At 40.3% G+C, this 18,449-nt stretch overlaps 2 protein-coding genes across 12 annotated transcripts in view; one reads left to right on the top strand and one right to left on the bottom strand.

The window, feature by feature from the left end:
- The window catches only part of TOMM70 (translocase of outer mitochondrial membrane 70), a gene marked incomplete at its 5' end in the record, with an annotated part of 73,771 nt that overhangs the window by 26,451 nt on the left and 28,871 nt on the right, over positions 1-18,449 (bottom strand). For 3 of the 8 annotated variants that reach the window (XM_083500786.1, XM_083500785.1, XM_083500784.1), the window contains one exon: positions 1,959-2,288. In XM_083500786.1, the coding sequence (XP_083356912.1) occupies positions 1,959-2,288 (330 nt within the window). Of the gene's footprint in view, positions 1-281; positions 540-1,958; positions 2,289-12,764; positions 12,966-15,243; positions 15,259-18,449 lie in introns of those variants that run through there. The other 5 variants (XR_014525511.1, XM_083500781.1, XM_083500782.1 and 2 more) reach the window with 4 other exon arrangements.
- On the top strand, positions 291-11,056 carry LNP1 (leukemia NUP98 fusion partner 1). Of its 4 annotated transcripts, none has more exons than XM_083500822.1 (4): positions 291-422; positions 3,312-3,569; positions 9,289-9,540; positions 10,033-11,056. In XM_083500822.1, the coding sequence occupies exons 2-4, from the start codon at positions 3,426-3,428 to the stop codon at positions 10,183-10,185; spliced, it is 549 nt and encodes a 182-aa protein (XP_083356948.1). In that variant the 5' UTR covers positions 291-422; positions 3,312-3,425; the 3' UTR covers positions 10,186-11,056. The 4 variants fall into 4 exon arrangements, with proteins under 4 accessions (XP_083356948.1, XP_083356947.1, XP_083356949.1 ...); XM_083500821.1 differs by lacking the exon at positions 291-422 and adding an exon at positions 667-798; XM_083500820.1 differs by lacking the exon at positions 291-422 and adding an exon at positions 2,288-2,486.

Below are 18,449 nucleotides of genomic sequence, written 5' to 3'. Positions count from 1 at the left end.
AGGAAGGATTGGCGGAGGCGACAATGGGCTGGGTGTCTTTGCCGCCGCCCCTGGGAGGGGCCGCGCGGTCTGGCCCTCCGTGTTCCCCGAGAGAGAGAGGCCCTTCAACACAACCGAGGGCCGTTGGAACCTCAAGGAGCTGTTGGGCTCCGGCACGTGAGCGGCCTCCCCCAAGCGCGCGCGGCCGCCGCCTCCCAACGGTTTCGCCTCCCCAACGTTCCATTCCCAACGGCCGCTCTCGAGCCCCGTTCCTCTCAGCCCGTCACCCCAGCCCTTCTCACCATCTCGTCCCCGCTGGGGCCATCGGGGTGTCCGGCCCCTGAGCCGTCGGCGGGCCCCGGGCTGGCCCTTCCCTCGGGGGTCTTCCTCTCGCTCGCCCCTTTGCCTCCGCCCCGCGTGGCGCGCCTTCGCCGGCCCCACAGGTACAGGGCTCCGGCCCCCAGCAGCAGCGGCGCCCCCAGCGCCAGGGCCAGCTGCCAGCGCGGCATCCCCGAGCCGCTCCCGCCCCCGCTGGCCTCCACGGGCTTCGAGGCGGCCATGATCCCCCCGTAGCAGCAGCTACTGCCGCTGTTCCTCCGGCCGCCGCCGAATCAGCCCAGGAGAAAGGGAGAGCGAGGGGTCAACGGAAACGAGGGGCATAACGGGAAAGGAGGCCTATTAAAGCTTCCGCTCGCCGCGTTCCTTCCCATTACCAGCAAGTCCTAGGCTGCGGCGCCACCTGCTGGCCGGATGGAGCCAGCGCAGACAGGGCGGAGGAAGGAGGAACACCCGTCCGTCCACCTGCTGGCGGGAAGCGGTGTAAGCGGAGAATGCAGAATCGTAGAATTGCAGAGTTGGAAGGGACCCTAAGAATCATCTAGTCCAATTACTTGCAATGCAGGACTGTGCAGTCACGCAAGGGAATGTTACTGAAATTTCATTTCGTGCAGGGATGAAAAAATGTACATCTTACGAACACGTGACATATCTTAGACGTGTATGTATATCTATAAATACATGCGTATATATGCAAAACTCATAAAGAAATGGGAACATTTTTTACAATTATGAAATAAAATCACATCAACAAACACCTCATTCAGACAATAAAATAATGAACATTTGTGGGGATCACATCAGCAACCTCTACTCCCATTTAATATACACTAGTATGAAAACAGCTTATAATGGTGCATGGAAAACTCTTTGCACAATCATGTACCCACTCCCCACCCAGTTGGAACCTGGCAACTGGTGAGTACAGTGGTGCCTCGGGTTACAAACACTTCAGGTTACAGACTCCGCTAAGCCGAAAGTAGTGCCTCGGGTTAAGAACTTTACCTCAGGATGAGAACAGAAATTGTGCGGTGGCAGCGGGAGGCCCCATTAGCTAAAGTGGTACCTCAGCTTAAGAACGGTTTCAGGTTAAAAACGGACCTCCGGAACAAATTAAGTTTGTAACCAGAGGTACCACTGTACAAACTAAGAACTTCAAAAGAAGGCTACAACATGAAACTACTGAATTGCAGTTCATCAAGAGGTTCAATGCTCTCTTTTGTAGATTCAGTCGTGGGAAGTGTTAACTGGGGTACTAATGCCAGGGTGTTTGTGCTGACAACTTATTTTACTTTGTGAAGGAACTGGGAACTGTACTCCTCACAGAGCACCCTTGACAAACTACAGTTCTCAGGATTCTCAGGGTGGGGGTGGTTGCATATGGTATGCAACAGCCTTATAGTTGTTTATATTATCTGACCTTAGGAAATATATTTAAATGTGCAGTGAATCCTATACTTACTATAAAAGCTACTTCTTTTCTTTCTAATTTTACTGTTGGTCACCCACAGCATTCAAACTTCTACTTTTTGCTTGGAGATGACAAATTTGAAAAATATTTGTCTGGTGACGCTGGATTGTCTGGTACACCCACCAGAACAAGACAACTAAGTGACTGTTTTAAGACCAACATGGCTGCTCACCTGCAAACAAAATGCTTCCTGTGTTGCTTCCGCTTGTTTGACTGCAGCATTTAGTGGAGGGAGAACATTGCATTTTCCTCCCAATTTCTTGCCTGCAGAATGCAGTGGAGGAAGAAAAACCGGATTTGTTATTGCAGAAGAAGATGGGGCATGCTTGTTCGAACCTCTAGTTGGATGAGAAGGAGTTGTGGTCGACAAGGGTGCTGGTGCTTGTCTGGCTGATGTTTTCACTGGTGGGAGATGCACACTGAACATTGATGGTGGCTTTGCTGTTGGTCTTAATGGTGGAAGAGTAAAATCTGCCATTGCATATACTTCTGTGAAGCTCTCCTAAGAAGAAGAAGAAGATATCTCTCAGATTTTACTTTATAAAATCTGAATTCACTCTCTCTAGCCTCCTCCCCAGGAACTTTTGTTACATTATCAACAACTAAAAAGAAATCAGAAAATGTAAAATATATATGACTGAGATAATAACCATAGCCCTATGGAGAATAAGTCTAATCCTTTTCTTTAAAGCTCACCAAGGTAATAGCCGTTACCATGTCCTGTTGCTATGGGCTTCATAAGTTAATCATCATTAATTAAGACATCCTGTTTCATGTTCGTCCTAAACATCCCAGCAATTGATTTAATCTGATGGTCTCTTGAGGGAGGAAGCAGTCTGTTATAAATGTATATGGTTTCTTCACCAGACAGTGTGGCCAGATGAATGTTTTGCATGTTTATATACTAGACATATAGATTTCAAAAGTTTGTGTTTATATTTTTGTTTGTGTTTATATTTTCCACAGGTGGACCACTTTTTCTGTTCTGGAAATATCAATTCATATATCATGAAACATAATTATAAGAGGAATAAATGTATAAATTCACATACAGTGGCAGATTGGAACCAGTCTTTGGTAGTGTTAGCCAAATTCTAGAATCTTCCAAGGAGAGCCTTTTTGTATAGATGCAATGTGTAATTTGAATATTGGAAGAGAGAACATGCTATTTTGTACAGTCATTTAAGATCTATACTGTGCTAGTTCCTGAACATGGTCAATACATCAATTCTGCTTCCTGAAATTGCAAGCCTGATCTAAATCACAGCCTGAGCCTTGCAGGCATGTTATCATGGAAAGCTCTCCATTGGTATTGGCAGCTGGTGCACTCAACAGCAAGACTATGAAGCAGGCGGCCCAGTTCTCTTGCCACCCTGCAGGGTGTGTGACATTGGGAATTTCTGTAATGGAAAGGTTAGAAACAAGTAGCAATTGTTAAAATAGATTACCAGGGCTTGGCTTGTACATATATAGACAAGACCAAGGGCAGCGCTGGACTAATATATATTTGTTGGGTTGCTTTTAGGTGGTAGCATTTTCTAAATAGAAGGGACCAATTTGAAATTACAGCACTATTCCCTCATAATTGTGTGGCTATAATTCAGCAGTGCTGTTTCACATACATATTTCCCGTCTGTACATGGACTATGAAGAGGATGATGATCTTTCCTTTGCAAAATGGATGAGTAGTTTCTGGGGCCATAGTGTGACTGATGAAAGAGAGAGTAGAGCACAGAGGAAGCAGCAGTCAAGATCGCTGAGTGAAAGGAGAGCCTCTCTTCCGGTAAGACCGTAAGTAGAGAATGTGAAGAGAAAGCAGAAAAATGGGAGAGAAAGGATCATGCCCTGTGGTTGTGTACTTCAGACCTATGGTTGAATTATTGGATGGTGGTTTTATTTATTTTTTAAAAATCCAATACTGTACATAGCAAGATGCGAATCCTAAATGCTTTTCAGCATCCATGTCAATACAGTAAATTTCCACAACCAGAGCTAATAAATAAAATATAGATGAAAATATTGTAGAACTCAAGCATGAGAATTGCTCAGGATTGAATGAAGAAAATGTTTTTAATCCCATAAGACCTTGAGTCAAATTTGCACGGCCAGAATTAATGGACATGTTTTGTTTGTATGTATGAATCTGAGCTGATGGAAGAAAAGTATGAAGTTTGTTGTGAAAATACTCTGGCTTCTCTTCAGATCATATAAATATTTCACTTTTACTAATGAAGTTCACTGTGAAATAGGAGGGTGCCTTAAGTTCCGCTCTGGCTGTGTTAGTTACTGTATTTTCAAATTTTGTTTATTTATTTGGAAGTTCAGAGTCTGCACAGAATTAGTGGGGAGCTGGGAAATTTCCCATAGCACATTGCAAATTCCATGGCTACATGAATTGCTCTAAAACAAGATCATCAAACACAGTCCCTTGTCTATGTTTCCATAAGCATACCATCCCTTGCATGTAAAAGAGGGCATGATTAAATAACGTTGGCGCAGAGGAAGGTTTACCCCACCCCAATCCTTATAAATCTCCCCACAAGCCCCAACTAATTTAGTTTCAGTTGGATCAGAACTCTTTAATAGGTTAAAGAATCCTGAACTAAAGCAGGGGAGATTTGGATGGGAAGAGGTGTGTCTCACAGCATGCATCTTCTGACCACAAGCCACTCTCCCTTCTGTTTATCTTTTTCTCAGCTGACCTTGAAATAACCTCAGCATTCCCTAGATCCAGGAAGGCAATGAATATGCGCAGTCTCCATGAGGCTTTCTTTTGCAGAGAGGGGGTGGAGGTTGTTTTGGTTTTTTGTTTTAATTAAGAATATGTTTCTGTATACCAGCAGAGTCCTTTGGGTATACAAAACCTTTGGCTTTCTCTGTGGGTGGTCTAGTTCCACTGCCTTTCCGATAGGCATGGGATCTCCAAGTTCATATTACCATATACAAGTGCAACAAAACATTATGATGTATCTCTGCCTCCTAACCGAGTTCCTGTTCAGGGTGTGCATCAGCCAGCTATGGCCTTCCCTAGGACACCCATTCCATTCCACACAAACCTTTGTTTTCTATTCTTTTCCAATTGATGCTCAACATTCTGTGGCTAGTGAGCATGCTCACTGGGGCTTTATATGGCTTTGGGTCCCTCAGGCTTAATTTAAAAAAAGGGGGGTTGTAGTTAGGATTCCTTCAAGCATGGTGATACCCCTGCCCCTGTTTCTCACTGTTTTGGCTCCTGTTTGAGGGTGATGGTGTATGGGAATCACTAGGGAAAATGTTAATAAGTTACTTAACAAATTCACAAAATGATTACTGGTCAATTAAATTTGAAAATAGACAATGACTCTAGCTAAAATAAACACTTTATGTTTCCCCAAGTTGTTGCATTCACCTAACTTCACTAAGGATCGACACAAACTTTTGGATTCGCAGAAAGTGTGATGAGATGTGAATCACCAGGGGGAACACAGAGTTTTGAATCTGTTCCAACATGTGCCCAATTGACAGTTCACCATTCCATCCACTACCCATCCCACTTTTTCTATCTAATAGGAAGATTCCAGATAAATTCGGTACTGTGCTAGGGTACTTGGTATTTTCCATCTGGGGAGAACAGGGCAAGAAGAATGTGTGGATGTAAGAGTATTGGAGTCCACATAGGTTCACTTTCTGTGAGCAAAATTCCCGTTGTCTGTAAAATCTTGCTGAACAAATCCCAAAATTGTCACTAAAACAAATGATGTTCTACAAAGCTGTGCTTAAATTGCTAATGCAAAAGGTTAGGGAACAATTATATTTGTAGGTTTATTTTTAATGCATACAATGTGTGTGTGCGCACGCACGTGTGAGCACGTGAGAGAGAGAGAGAATATAAATATAATTCATTTCATTTACATCAAGAGTGACTACTAAAAAATGATATACAAATGCTTAAGGTATGTCATACTTAAAAACAATTCTGACACTATTTTTGAACATTTTAAAATATATTCATTACTCTGGTAAAAACCCAGCACCTGTGTCACCTTTTATGAGTAAAGGCAGTAGGGCATTTTCCAGTTCCAGTTTCCACACTATAACCCTATAACACTGCTACGGCATTATTTGTCAGCTAAGAACAGTATTAAAATGCAGCACTTAATATAGTAATATATTGTGAAGCAATGCTCTTCCCCATGGCAAAATCCTTATACAACAACCACTAAAAGTATTGTAAATATCAGCAAAGATCTCTTGCTACATTAATTAAAAGATTATTGTTTGCTCTTTCTGTCCCTTCCAGATGACCATGGCAACAAAATAACTGATGAATAACCTGTTAATTGCCTCTTGATTGGCCTCTCTTAATTGCTAGCTCTAAAGAAGGCTTTAATGACTGATTTCATCCTATTTTTAGAATGTTATTTTTATATAGAAACATAAATAAATCTATATACAAATGAAAAATCCACTGCCATGGTTAACAGGAAGCATTAAAAGAGCCGAACATATAAATTGGAAGATTTTAATTAAATGTGCATGAGTGCTAATAAGCTTCAATAGTACTTTTTCAGTCATCACTCCACAAATCGAAAATGGAGGACAAAACAGACAACACTATACTGTACATATTTGTTCATGTGATTGTCTGGATTTTCCATAAAAAGTACGGAACAAATGATAACAATTCTAGAGTAAAGTAAATGTGAAAACAACCCATTATATATGCAGTCCACTACTTTTTTCCTAGCCACAACCAACCAGATATCTCTGGGAGCTTACAAAATGGACATAAATGTCCCTAACATCAATTGTTCAGAGGTATACGTAATCTGAACATGGAAGTTTTATTTAGCTAGCATGAACGACATCTATAAATGCATCCTCCATGATTTTCAAAATCCTTTTTAGAGACCAGCGCTACAGCCTGTGGTAGTTAATTGTCATACTAAAAGTCTTTCATAGGATCAGTAGAACAGCAAGGAGGGAAATGGGCCTCTCTTTATACCCACATTGTACTCTAATAACTAGATTATCTATTCTGTGAAATTACAGCATTTGTCCTCAGCCTCTTACCCTCTTTGGTTTTAGTTATAAATAATTCAGTTAAAGCTACTTGTCCATATCTGTAGTACCTTCTTTAAAATTATAACTTGCCTTTAAAACATCAGAAGATCTAGAATCTTTCAATTAACTCATTTACAGCCCATTTCCTAAAGGAGTGCTTCTATTGATCAGATCAATATTCACTGCATAGTCACAGTGGGAACAATTCACTAAAAGCTTGTGACAGGAAATCATGCTCTTTGAATGGCTTTCCAGATACAGATACATGCATATAATTCCCACTTCATTATATCAGATAACCTCTCAAGATGTTAGAGGTTTCTGTATTTCCTCCCCCTGCCACCCAAAAGCAAAATGGAATTCCCTGTGATTCCCTACAAACCATTGGTGATGGTGCCATCAATTTGTATTGGCCCACAAGGGAATCTTGCATAAAATTGGCTGTTAGTGGCTTTGATTCCTGTATGCATGTTCTCCTAAAGTTGGGGCCTCCTGATGCTAGATTAGAAAAGGGAATTTAGAAACAGCTTGTATGATTAACATGATTAATTCTGTACTCCCCAGTCTCTGCTGGGTAACATAGCAGGATCCTGGGTTTCTCTCTCTCAGTAGCATGAAACGAATAGGTAGGTACAATAGGGCAAGCACTGCTCTTTGGTGTCTCACAACACAGTGGGCCCAAATTAAGGAAGGAGTTTATTAAAGCTAAGGCTGGGGTTACAAACAGGCTTTGGAAAATACAAAGGGCTCTTCAATCTAGTTTTTGAATATTCATCCTGATTTGCTTGCACAGAGCTTATGTGGAAATTAAATTATATCAACTATTTATTGAACATGTGTTCTGATCTTTTTATATAGTAAAGTTATACAATATTGAGCATTCATCCTGATTTGCTTGTGGAGTGCTTATACCCCTTCCTGTTATTCATTCATTCCACACTTTTGGGTGCATTTCTCTTTCACTTTACTTACTGCAAATAGTCCATTTCTTTGGGAAGTTTTTATAGCTGACATTAGTGAGCTTGCATCTATACTATATTACCCTCATTTGGACAGCTCCTATGAATTCCCAATACAGCAGCTACTGAAGGACCAACCTAACCTCGCAGTAAGAACTTTGTATCATTATCACAGAATGCTTTCTCTCTGAATTGTTCTCATATTTTACCTGAACAACCTGAGAAGTTTAGTATTAAATGTTGGAGGTTTTAAATCAATAAATAATGACTTTTTAAAAGATGAATGTCATTGTATTCAGCTGTCACATAAAAACTATCCTTTTTCTCAAGCTTTGAGACATTTTGATCAAGGGTACTTACAGAACCAGATATAAAAACATTAGGAGAGAAAATACATATGGGAGGTAAATATTACAAACTAGAATGTTGCTCCTAGCCAGAAATCCAAGACATCTGACAAAAATCCTGGCAGGAAATTCCTGTGGAGAGGCTTTAATTTGAATCCAATAGATGGATGGCTGCAATAATCCATGAAAAAGGTACATAAGGAAATACTTCCAGTCAGATATCAGTCTATGGCCTCATCTGCACTGTACTTTTGAAGCAATATTATACCACTTCCTCCAAAGAAGCCCAGGAGCTGTAGTTTGTTAAGGGTGCTGAGAGGTGTTAGTAGATCCCAATTTCCCTCAGAGAGCTGCAATTCCCAGAAATCCCTGGGAAAAGGGATGGACTGTAAAACCACTCTGATGATACCACTTTAAATTTATAGTGCAGATGAGGCCTAAAGAGTTTTTCCCAATCTAGCATCTGAAGAACAACCAACCTCAAAGTATGCTTGGACACTGGGTAAGAAAGTAGCTGATTCCAGGTCCTTGAAAAATAATGAGTCCATTTCCACTCTGGCACAATATTGCTATGACTAAAGGTTGCAACCCTATATCCACTTACTTGGGAGTAGAACTCATTATATTCAATGCGACTTAATTCTGAGAAGGTACATATAGGATTGTGCTGTAAACCATTAGGGGATTTGGTTATCAGCCTTTAACTGTGCCACTAGATTTCTTAAAAAATGGCTACCTCCTAATTACCTAAAAGCAGCCAAGCAGGAATAATGCTGAAAAATAAAGATAAATGGCTGGTGCGGGGAGGGCAGTTACTTTCTTTTATTTGAACTCAGTGCGTGTCAATAAAAATATCTTCCTTACACATAACAAATGAAATGATAAATAATATACATTTATCATTTATTTCATTATGTCAAGGCAGGTGACTAAAAACCGTGTTCATAAGGAAATTATTTTGACTGCCCCACAGTATGTAGCAACAGCCAGAGATCTACATCTCTTCAAGAATGTAGACATGTGATTTAAAACACACACACACGTGTGTGTGACTTCATATCATGGATGAAATAGAGTAATAAAACCTATTTTGTGTCAAATTTCTGCATAAAGATTATTTTTATTGCATAATGATTCTTTTTTTTTTTTACAGGCCAAGCTTTCTTCCATCCATATGACAAGGCTTCATGGTTCTACCAAGATCCCATCCTCAGGCCACCTAAAAGAACTGCAAGAAGATCAAGATACAAAATGCCATTGTCATATGAAGGCAAGCAAAAAATCCTCAAATGGTAATTCTTCCCAGGGGACAAGTGGACCAAACAGTAGATCAAACTCCATACAGGAATTTTCAGAATCCTTTGAGAAGCAACTGCATTTCAAAAACAAGCGCTCAGTTTCTTTGGTAAGTGCAACCATTTGTATATGCTAGTCTAATTGAACCATGTGTTTAGTGCTTAGCCCAACCACCACCACTTCCACTTTCATATCAATATGGAATAATTAGTTGGTCTGGGTCAGCCATGATGTCAGCTAGATTTGAATGGCTTCTCCAGCTATCTTGAGCTATTTTACTCAGCTGTCTGACAATGTAGTTGTGTTTCTTTAAAGGTCCCTATATTATATTTAAACTTATAGTAAATCAATATGAAAAATACCGTATTTTTCGCTCTATAACACGCACCCGACCATAACACGCACGCAGTTTTTAGAGGAGGAAAATCCGTAGGCATGCCACCCGTAGGCATTCCCTCCATAACACGCACAGACATTTCCCCTTACTTTTTAGGAGGAAAAAAGTGAGTATGGTATTTAATAATTGGAACATTAACTCAGTTACCATATACATGCCATAGACAGATTATTAAATTAATTTTCAGTGCTCTTTTTCTTTCAGGAACCTGAAGGGATGAAAGAGAGGAGAGAAAGAGAAAAACTGCATATTCCCAAGAGCAGGTCTCGTAAGAAAGCGGGAGAAAAGAAGGAGCAAAAGAGAGAGCAAGGTGAAGGAGAACACAACATGGAATTTGCAGCAGGGAAACATAGTTAATAATTTCCTGATACCCAGGAATAAAGAGGAAATGTGTTTGCATCCATTAGGATAGACTGACTTTTTAAAGAAATGACAGTATAAAATAGATTGTGACACTTAGTTTTTATTCCCTAAAATTGCAAGTGTTATATAAGTAGAACAAAGCATAAATGTTAAAATTTAAATACTTTGTATTCCTTTGAAGCTGTTTGTATAGACTTGTTAAAAAAAACTACATTCAATCAGAAACATTTATCTAACAAAAGTGAGCAATAAATTGTCAGACAACCATTCAATGTGTTAATTTACAAACACAAATATAAATATGAAAGGCTTGATGGTTGTGCTAAGCCATATGAAGATGGCTTTTGTTAAAGTTGGAAGCTGAGCAAAGATTCAGCAGTAGGCTCATGAAAGAGGAAGAATCATCCATACCTACTGACTACTGACTTGTGCTGCATGATTTTAAGTTTCATAGATAACAATACAGTGGTACCTCAGAAGTTGAATGGAATCCGTTCTGGAAGTCCCTTCAACTTCCAAAATGTTTGGAAACCAAGGCACAGCTTTCGATTGGCTGCAAGAAGCTCCTGCAGCCAATTGGAAGACACGTCGGACATTTGGGTTCCAAAGAACGTTCACAAACCGGAACGCTCACTTCTGGGTTTGCGGCATTCGGGAGCAAAAAGAAGGCGTTCAGAATCCAAGGTACGACTGTATTGTAAACACCTGTATATAGTCATGTACTGTATGAAAACAAATTGAGAGTTATTCTGGATATTCAATGTCAAACCTTGTTCTTTTCTGTTTGTATAAAAGTAACACACATGTTTTAAATATTCACCCAAAACAAATGTATAAATAAAATTGCTTTGTATGTTTAAAATTCTATATAAAGGGAACCAAAACGTTACTGAAGCTATCTAAAGTCTAAAAAAACAACCTCTTGTTGGGTCACCTGTTGCACTTCTTTTATTTCTTCCACATCTCTGCTGTCTCATTTCTTCTTTTTCTACCACATTCTCATACCCCTCTCCTGGAACAAACATATGTTTCCACTGCTATTCTCCTGTCTCGCCGATCACATTATGGTACCCCTTCCCAACAGTCTGTGGCACTTTCCAGAATTCATTTTACTTTTAAATTCTAAACTTTATATATATATATATAAATCACCCAATGGGCTTGGGTCAAGGAGTAGTCTATGAAGCAGGAGTTGGGAATCTATTTCAGCCCAGGGGCTATATTCCCTTCTAGACAACATGCCATAGGCCATAGACCACTGGGTAGTTGTGGCTAGAGGCAAAAGTGGTTGCAGTAGTGGATATAAAGTTAGCCTTTGTACTGTAGGTTAGCATTTGCGGGCACTCAACACACCCTACTCTATCCTGTCTTCAGACAAGCTCTATCCCCTTAACCATTTTGGTTGTTCTTTTCTGAACCTTTACCAGCTCTATACCGTAATAACCTTTTTGAGGTGTGGCAACTAGAACCGTACACATTTTTGTTTAATGCCATGATATTGGCAGTTTTATTTCCGGTTCCTTTCTTGATAATCCCTAGCACGGAATTCAGCTTTTTCACAGCTGCTGAACACTGGCATCTTCATCGTTCAGCCTAGACACTGAGGTCCAGCTCCGAGGACCTTCTGGCGGTTCCCTCCCTGTGAGAAGTGAGGTTACAGGGAACCAGGCAGAGAGCTAGGATTAAGGGGATGGAACAGCTCCTTTATGAGGAAAGTTTGCAGCAGCTGAGACTTTTTAGTTTAGAGAAAAGGCAAGTGAGACGTGACATGATAGAAATTTATAAAACTATGCATGGCATGGAGAAAGTGAAGAAAGAAATTTTTTTTTGTTCCCTCTCTCAGAACATTAGAACCTCTAGACATCTAATGAAGCTCAATATCTCCCAGATGCATAGTTCTGTGTGGGGTCTGCTGTGCACCCAGGTGCCCTCATACTATGAAGAGAAGAGAGCTACTTTTCTGAAGATAAAATCATAGAATCATGGAATCTAAGAGTTGGAAGAGAGTGCCCAGGGTCATCTAGTCCAACTCCCTGCAATGCAGGAATCTCAACTAAAGCATCCATGACAGATGACCATCCAACCTCTGCTTAAAAACCTCCAAGGAAGAAGAGTCCACAACCTCCCAAGGGAGACTGTTCCACTGCCAAACAGCTCTTACTGTCAGAAAGTTTCCCCGCATGTTTAGTCAGAATCTCCTTTCTTGTAACTCAAAGCCATTGGTACAAGTCCTCCTCTCCAGAACAGCAGAAAACAAGCATGTTCTTTCTTCCGTGTGACAGCCCTTAAGTCTGGGAACTGTGTACGCACATCTGAGCAGCTCTGCTCAATAACAAAGACTAGTTCTGAGCAACATAAATTACTGGAGGAGAGATAGTATGTCAACGTCCTCTTTGTAAAGTACTGTATACACTCTAAACAAAAGTTTTAAGAGGACCAATACAGCATCTGTGTCTGGCTATTTGTCATACAGCAACAATAAATCTCTTTCAAAGACAGCATATTTTTATGTTGTTAGTACATCTCCAGAAATAATTTGTGCCATTTAACAGAAAACAATCCCCCCCACCTACCTGGGATTCGATTTTGTGTATCTGCTGCTTAGTAGGTTTCTCCATTGTTCCTAAGAGGGGAGTGCATTGGTGTTTTGACTTGCCAATCACACAGATGTTCAGTAGAAGTCAGATTTTCCTCCACCACCATTTGCAGAAAATCTTCATTGCTCTTTATTCATTGTTCATGATGTCCTTCAGTTTAAGAGCTAAGCAAAACAGGGAGGTTGGGGAGAAAACTGAAAAAGTAGTTATTTTCAGAATGGCTTCCTTCCAAAAATACAAACATAAACAACCACAGCCACTAAGAATATATTTCTGAAAAAGATAGATATGTAATGTTTGGTAGATGATCAAGTGTTGCTTATGGTAAGCCATTTTACAAAAGCAGTAGACAAGAATACTGTAATGCAAAATCTTTATATAATGAATGTAATTTAATTTAATTACCAGCACTTGAAATCAGATTCAGCTGCCAGACCGGTCAGCAAAATGTCTCAAGCTGGCATTGCTGACAAGTTGTTGTTCTCTAATAATAATAATAATAATTTATTATTTATACCCCGCCCATCTGGCTGGGTTTCCCCAGCCACTCTGGGCGGCTTCCAAAAGAATATTAAAATACTATGTTACATCAAACATTAAAAGCTTCCCTAAACAGGGCTGCCTTCAGATGTCTTCTGACAAGGAGTTATTTACTTCCAGGCACTCATCTTTAAAGCTGCAGGTCTGGATCTTCTGCAGCAGATTTCTTACATAACTGCAGATAAGCAACTTTCTGTGACAGAACATGGCCTCTGCTATAGACAGTCTCTGCTTGTGACCTACAGAATATGGCTCCAGCACATAGTGACATTTATTTTGATTGCTCTGGGATTTTTGAGTCACTCAGAAAGTCATTAAAACCTGAATGTTTTAATGGAGTTTCCCAAGTGCTGAAATGGCAAATGGGCTGCTTCGGAACCAGATCACAATGGACCTCTCTTTTGGTGACATAATTGATTTTTGTATATACCACCCTTTACTTCACAAAATCAAGGTGATTAAAGAGTGGGATTTTGTCTGCTCTACCAGGACACATTTATGTATGGAGTATGACCAGTTTTGAAGGAAGAGAGTCTAACTTGAAGGTGTTATCAATGGTTCTTAATTTATTTCAACATGATCTTTCAAAAGCATTTGGTCAATGCAGCAATGAACATTACATCTATACTAAGGATTAAATCAAATAAATAGTGGATTTATGATCCACTTTTTGACTCGGATCCAAAGTCCACACAAAGTCTATGAGCAAACTATCCTGGAATGAGCTTTCTCACTAGGTGGTTTGGTTGGGAGTGGTAAGGAAGACTTTATCACACATCAGGTGCATATGTGTGACAAATGCATAGTAGATGTGTGGCAAACACATAGTAAAGTCTGTATTCATCTCATCTGTACCTAAGCCAATGATGTCCCTAATTACTTTGGAAAGCATGAAATCTCCAATGTACGGTATATCCATTTCTTTTAAAGAAAAGTTTGCAAAATTCATGTTCAAAGAGAAAAACAACCACTTTATCATTTTAATTGTCTGGCTCATGGTGTCATGACATGATGTTAATGAATTCATAATTAGTCATTAATGAAACATCAGAACTCAAAGCTGCATAACTTGTGTGTACTAAACATTACTTGGCAAACGACAGCAAGGAATATGTTCCATTTTAACATTTCTTCTCCCAGGTCTTTGCCTAATTAAACAATCTATGGCCTTTTAAACTGGGGGAGGGGTGTATTGTTTCATTTGTTACTATTTGTTACTATTATATATATTTGCGTTTTTATATTGTTAACTGCCGTGTGATCCTTGGGAGAAGAGAAAAGATTTTGCCTGGTCCCTAAATATTTTATATATATATATCCTTTAAGATAACCAAAAGATGGTTGGTTGGTTTTTAGTACATTTCCAGAAGGCAAGACCTAATTTTGAAGAATTTCTTGAGTGACTAATAATATATGTCAAAGAATTACTTACACTGCTGGACATTTTTAGACCTAACAACCTACTGGGTATCAAGCAGTGTAGGAAACATTTTGCCACACTATGTTCAACTTTGTAACCTCCATATTTCAATGGGAAATAAATTGAGCTCCACTCTATTAAATTGTAAGCCACAATAATAATTCAGAAGACAGGTTGTTTCTTGAAAAATATCCAAAACTTATTCATGAAGTAGCCTATGTATGTCAAGCAGCCTGATGAACCCAGAAATAGAACTGAGAAACTTTCTCTGGTCTTTTGCAATGAGAAAAATTCTCAGTTTATTTTCAAATAACAACTGAATCATGTTACTTGTTTTTTACCTTGAGGTTTTCAGCTGATTAAACAGTTTTAGTGTATATTCTGTTTTCAATGGGATGATTATGGCACATGGTAAGAATTATTTACATTGGTATCTACCTGTGCATTGTCTTAGCCACACTCACATGCAGAATGTATCTAAATAGATGAGATTACCTTATTATTAAAACAGGTTTTGCCTGAAGTCTCTTTTCTCTGTAAGCCATCCTCATTGTTAAGAGTTGTTGAAACAGCCAAGTTATTGTCACATTTGTGATGAAGATCACAGGAGGCCTGCATCAGCAGAATTATTAACTCAGCAGTGATGTCATCAGACAATGGACTAAGCCCATATCCTCAGTATATAGTCAGAGCAGTAGCAAGCATTTTCAATAGTTTTGGCTCTCCTGCCCCCCTCCAAAAAAAAAAACACCTGGGAGCTGCAGTTGGTTAATGGTGTGGAGCTATAATTTACAGAGTGGTTTAATGATCAATCCCTCTTCTGAGGGAACTTTGATAACTGTAGCTCTGTGAGGGAATAAGGGTCTCCTAACAACTTTCAGCACCCTTTACAAACCGTAGTGCCCAGGATTCTTTGAGGGAACTATAACTGTTAAAGGTGGCAAGATGCTGTTTTAAATGTACAGTATAGTGCAGATGCGGCCTAAAATGGCTTTTCTGGTCGGGTACAACAACCCTATGAGGTAGCTTAAGAGGCTGTGGCTGGCCCAAGGTCACCCAATGAGCTTCATGACTGAGTGGGGATTTGAACCCTGATCTCCCAGGTCCTAGTCTGACACTCTATAACCACTACACCATACGGGCTTCCTAGACAAAACAAAAAAATTCCTTCCAGTAGCACCTTAAAGACCAACTAAGTTAGTTCTTGGTATGAGCTGAAGAAGTGTGCTTGCACACGAAAGCTCATACCAAGAACTAACTTAGTTGGTCTTTAAGGTGCTACTGGAAGGAATTTTTTTGTTTTGACTATGGCAGACCAACACGGCTACCTATCTGTAACTGGCTTCCTAGAGTACTTCTGCTATGGGGCAGCTATGTAAATTAAGAAGGTAAAAAAATATGGGGAAAGCCATATATCACAGAGAAGGATCTGAAATAATTTTCTTGAAGCTTGACTTTGTTATATTCTGGATTGTTTTATTTTATGTAAACCGTTTTTTTCTTTAAATATAAAGCAGTATAGAAGAAATAATAATAATAATAATAATAATAATAATAATAATAATAATAATAATAATAGTAGTTCAATTTATATAGCTGCATGCACATACTAAAAGCCCAGTCAGTACAGCATGAAACTCTTAATCTCAGGGTCTTGGGGGGTTCAAGCCCCACGTTGGGCAAAAATATTTTAGCATTACAGGGGGTTGGACTAGATGACTCTCAAGGTCCCTTCCCGCTCTTCAATTCTATTTCTAAATTTTGTATGTATTGCACACACACAGAGAGAACATACAAAAGACGATCATACTAAGTAGACCTAATGTAGTAAATATAAACTATTTTGGAAAAGTGTATTTGGGGAATTCATCTCGGCATTTAGCGCTGAAAAGAGACAATACTAAACTAGATACACCAGTGATGTGACTTCGCCCTTCCTACATTCCAGTATGCAGGGATAAGGTTAATATCTGGGAATATAGGCAAGTGACTACCAGAGGACCACAAGTATGTGGGACAGGAGTAATTTATGCAAAATTGCTCTTTTGGGATATCTTCCCCTACTGCCCTTTCTAAGTCTGTCCCCCTGTATGCTCTGACAAGCAGGGCCGGCCCTACCATTGGGTAGGGTAACGCAGCTGTCTCAGGCGGCAGAGGCTGTGGGACAGGGAGAGGTGGCAAGTCAGAGCTGCCTGTATGCCCTGCAGCTTACCTTGAGCTAGTCTGCTGCCTCAAGTGCAGTGGAGGGCAAGGTCATGTCGCCAGCACTTGAAATCAGATTCAGCTGCCAGACCAGTCAGCTTCTGGAATGGGAGAAGGGTGTCATCTTTTCCTTTACCAGGCAGCAAAATGTCTCGAGCTGGCATTGCCGACAAGGAGTTATTTACTTCCAGGCACTCATCTTTAAAGCTGCAGGTCTGGATCTTCTGCAGCAGATTTCTTACATAACTGCAGATAAGCAACTTTCTGTGACAGAACATGGCCTCTGCTATAGACAGTCTCTGCTTGTGACCTACAGAATATGGCTCCAGCACACAGTGACATTTATTTCGATTGCTGTGGGATTTTTGAGTCACTCAGAAAGTCATTAAAACCTGAATGTTTTAATGGAGTTTCCCAAGTGCTGAAATGGCAAATGGGCTGCTTTGGAACCAGATCACAATGGACCTCTCTTTTGGTGACATAATTGATTTTTGTATATACCACCCTTTACTTCACAAAATCAAGGTGATTAAAGAGTGGGATTTTGTCTGCTTTACCAGGACACATTTATGTATGGAGTATGACCAGTTTTGAAGGAAGAGAGTCTAACTTGAAGGAGATATCACCACCACCATCTTTCTGCATGCTAATTCCGACTGAATTCCCCACGTGTTGTTGCTTAAGTAGCCAAAACAGTATCAAGCAACCAGACATGAGAGCAGCACACCACCATCCTTAGGGCAGTGAGGTGTGCAGAAGTACAAAAAACAGTGTTTAGAAAAACTCTAAAGGAGGAGGAGGGAAACCCCACAAAGCAGTCCAATGAAGACTATGCTTGACTAGTGAACTGAGAATGCTGGCTGTGGTAAGAAAAAAATCTGGAAAAACTGGATGCACATCACTACTCTCTGAGCACTGAGAGACTCTAGGGGTTCCAACACTTACCCAGGGCTCTGTTTCTTTGGAATGAAAGTCAGCTGAGACTCTGCTGTCTTTTAAGATATTTTATTTGAACACAACCTGAGCATAGGATGGAAGGACTCACAGCATTAACACCCTCATGGATCTTGCTTCCCCTTGCTTTCAGGGAAGCCCCAAAGTCCAGCAAAGAGCAAACACGTCTCTCTCTCTCTCTTCTGCTTTATCTTCTTTCCAGCTCACTGCTCACAGCTTGGCTATCCTTCTACATACCAGCCAGATGAGATGGGTGGGGAAAGCCCTCACCCATTTGGCACACAGAACCTAAGCCATTTCCTTGAAAAACACACACACACACACACACACACACACACACACATATATGAAGGAAGAAAAAGAAGAAGAAGAGTTTGGATTTGATATCCCGCCTTTCACTCCCCTTCAGGAGTCTCAAAGCGGCTAACAATCTCCTTTCCCTTCCTCCCCCACAACAAACACTCCGTGAGGTGAGTGAGGCTGAGAGACTTCAGAGAAGTGTGACTGGCCCAAGGTCACCCAGCAGCTGCATGTGGAGGAGCGGA

Source organism: Podarcis liolepis (genome assembly GCF_965112155.1).
Source record: "Podarcis liolepis genome assembly, chromosome: 4".
NCBI classification, from domain to species: domain Eukaryota; kingdom Metazoa; phylum Chordata; class Lepidosauria; order Squamata; family Lacertidae; genus Podarcis; species Podarcis liolepis.
The sequence above is the reverse complement of the archived record's forward strand: the minus strand, read 5'-3'. Positions and strand labels throughout refer to the sequence as shown.

Bases quoted from the DNA above. Each gene is read 5' to 3' on its own strand.
- LNP1 (XM_083500822.1), top strand. From the start codon at position 3,426: ATGGACTATGAAGAGGATGATGATCTTTCCTTTGCAAAATGGATGAGT. The intron at 3,570-9,288 runs GTAAGACCGTAA...TTTTTTTTACAG, and splicing joins AAAGGAGAGCCTCTCTTCCG to GCCAAGCTTTCTTCCATCCA. The intron at 9,541-10,032 runs GTAAGTGCAACC...TTTTTCTTTCAG, and splicing joins ACAAGCGCTCAGTTTCTTTG to GAACCTGAAGGGATGAAAGA.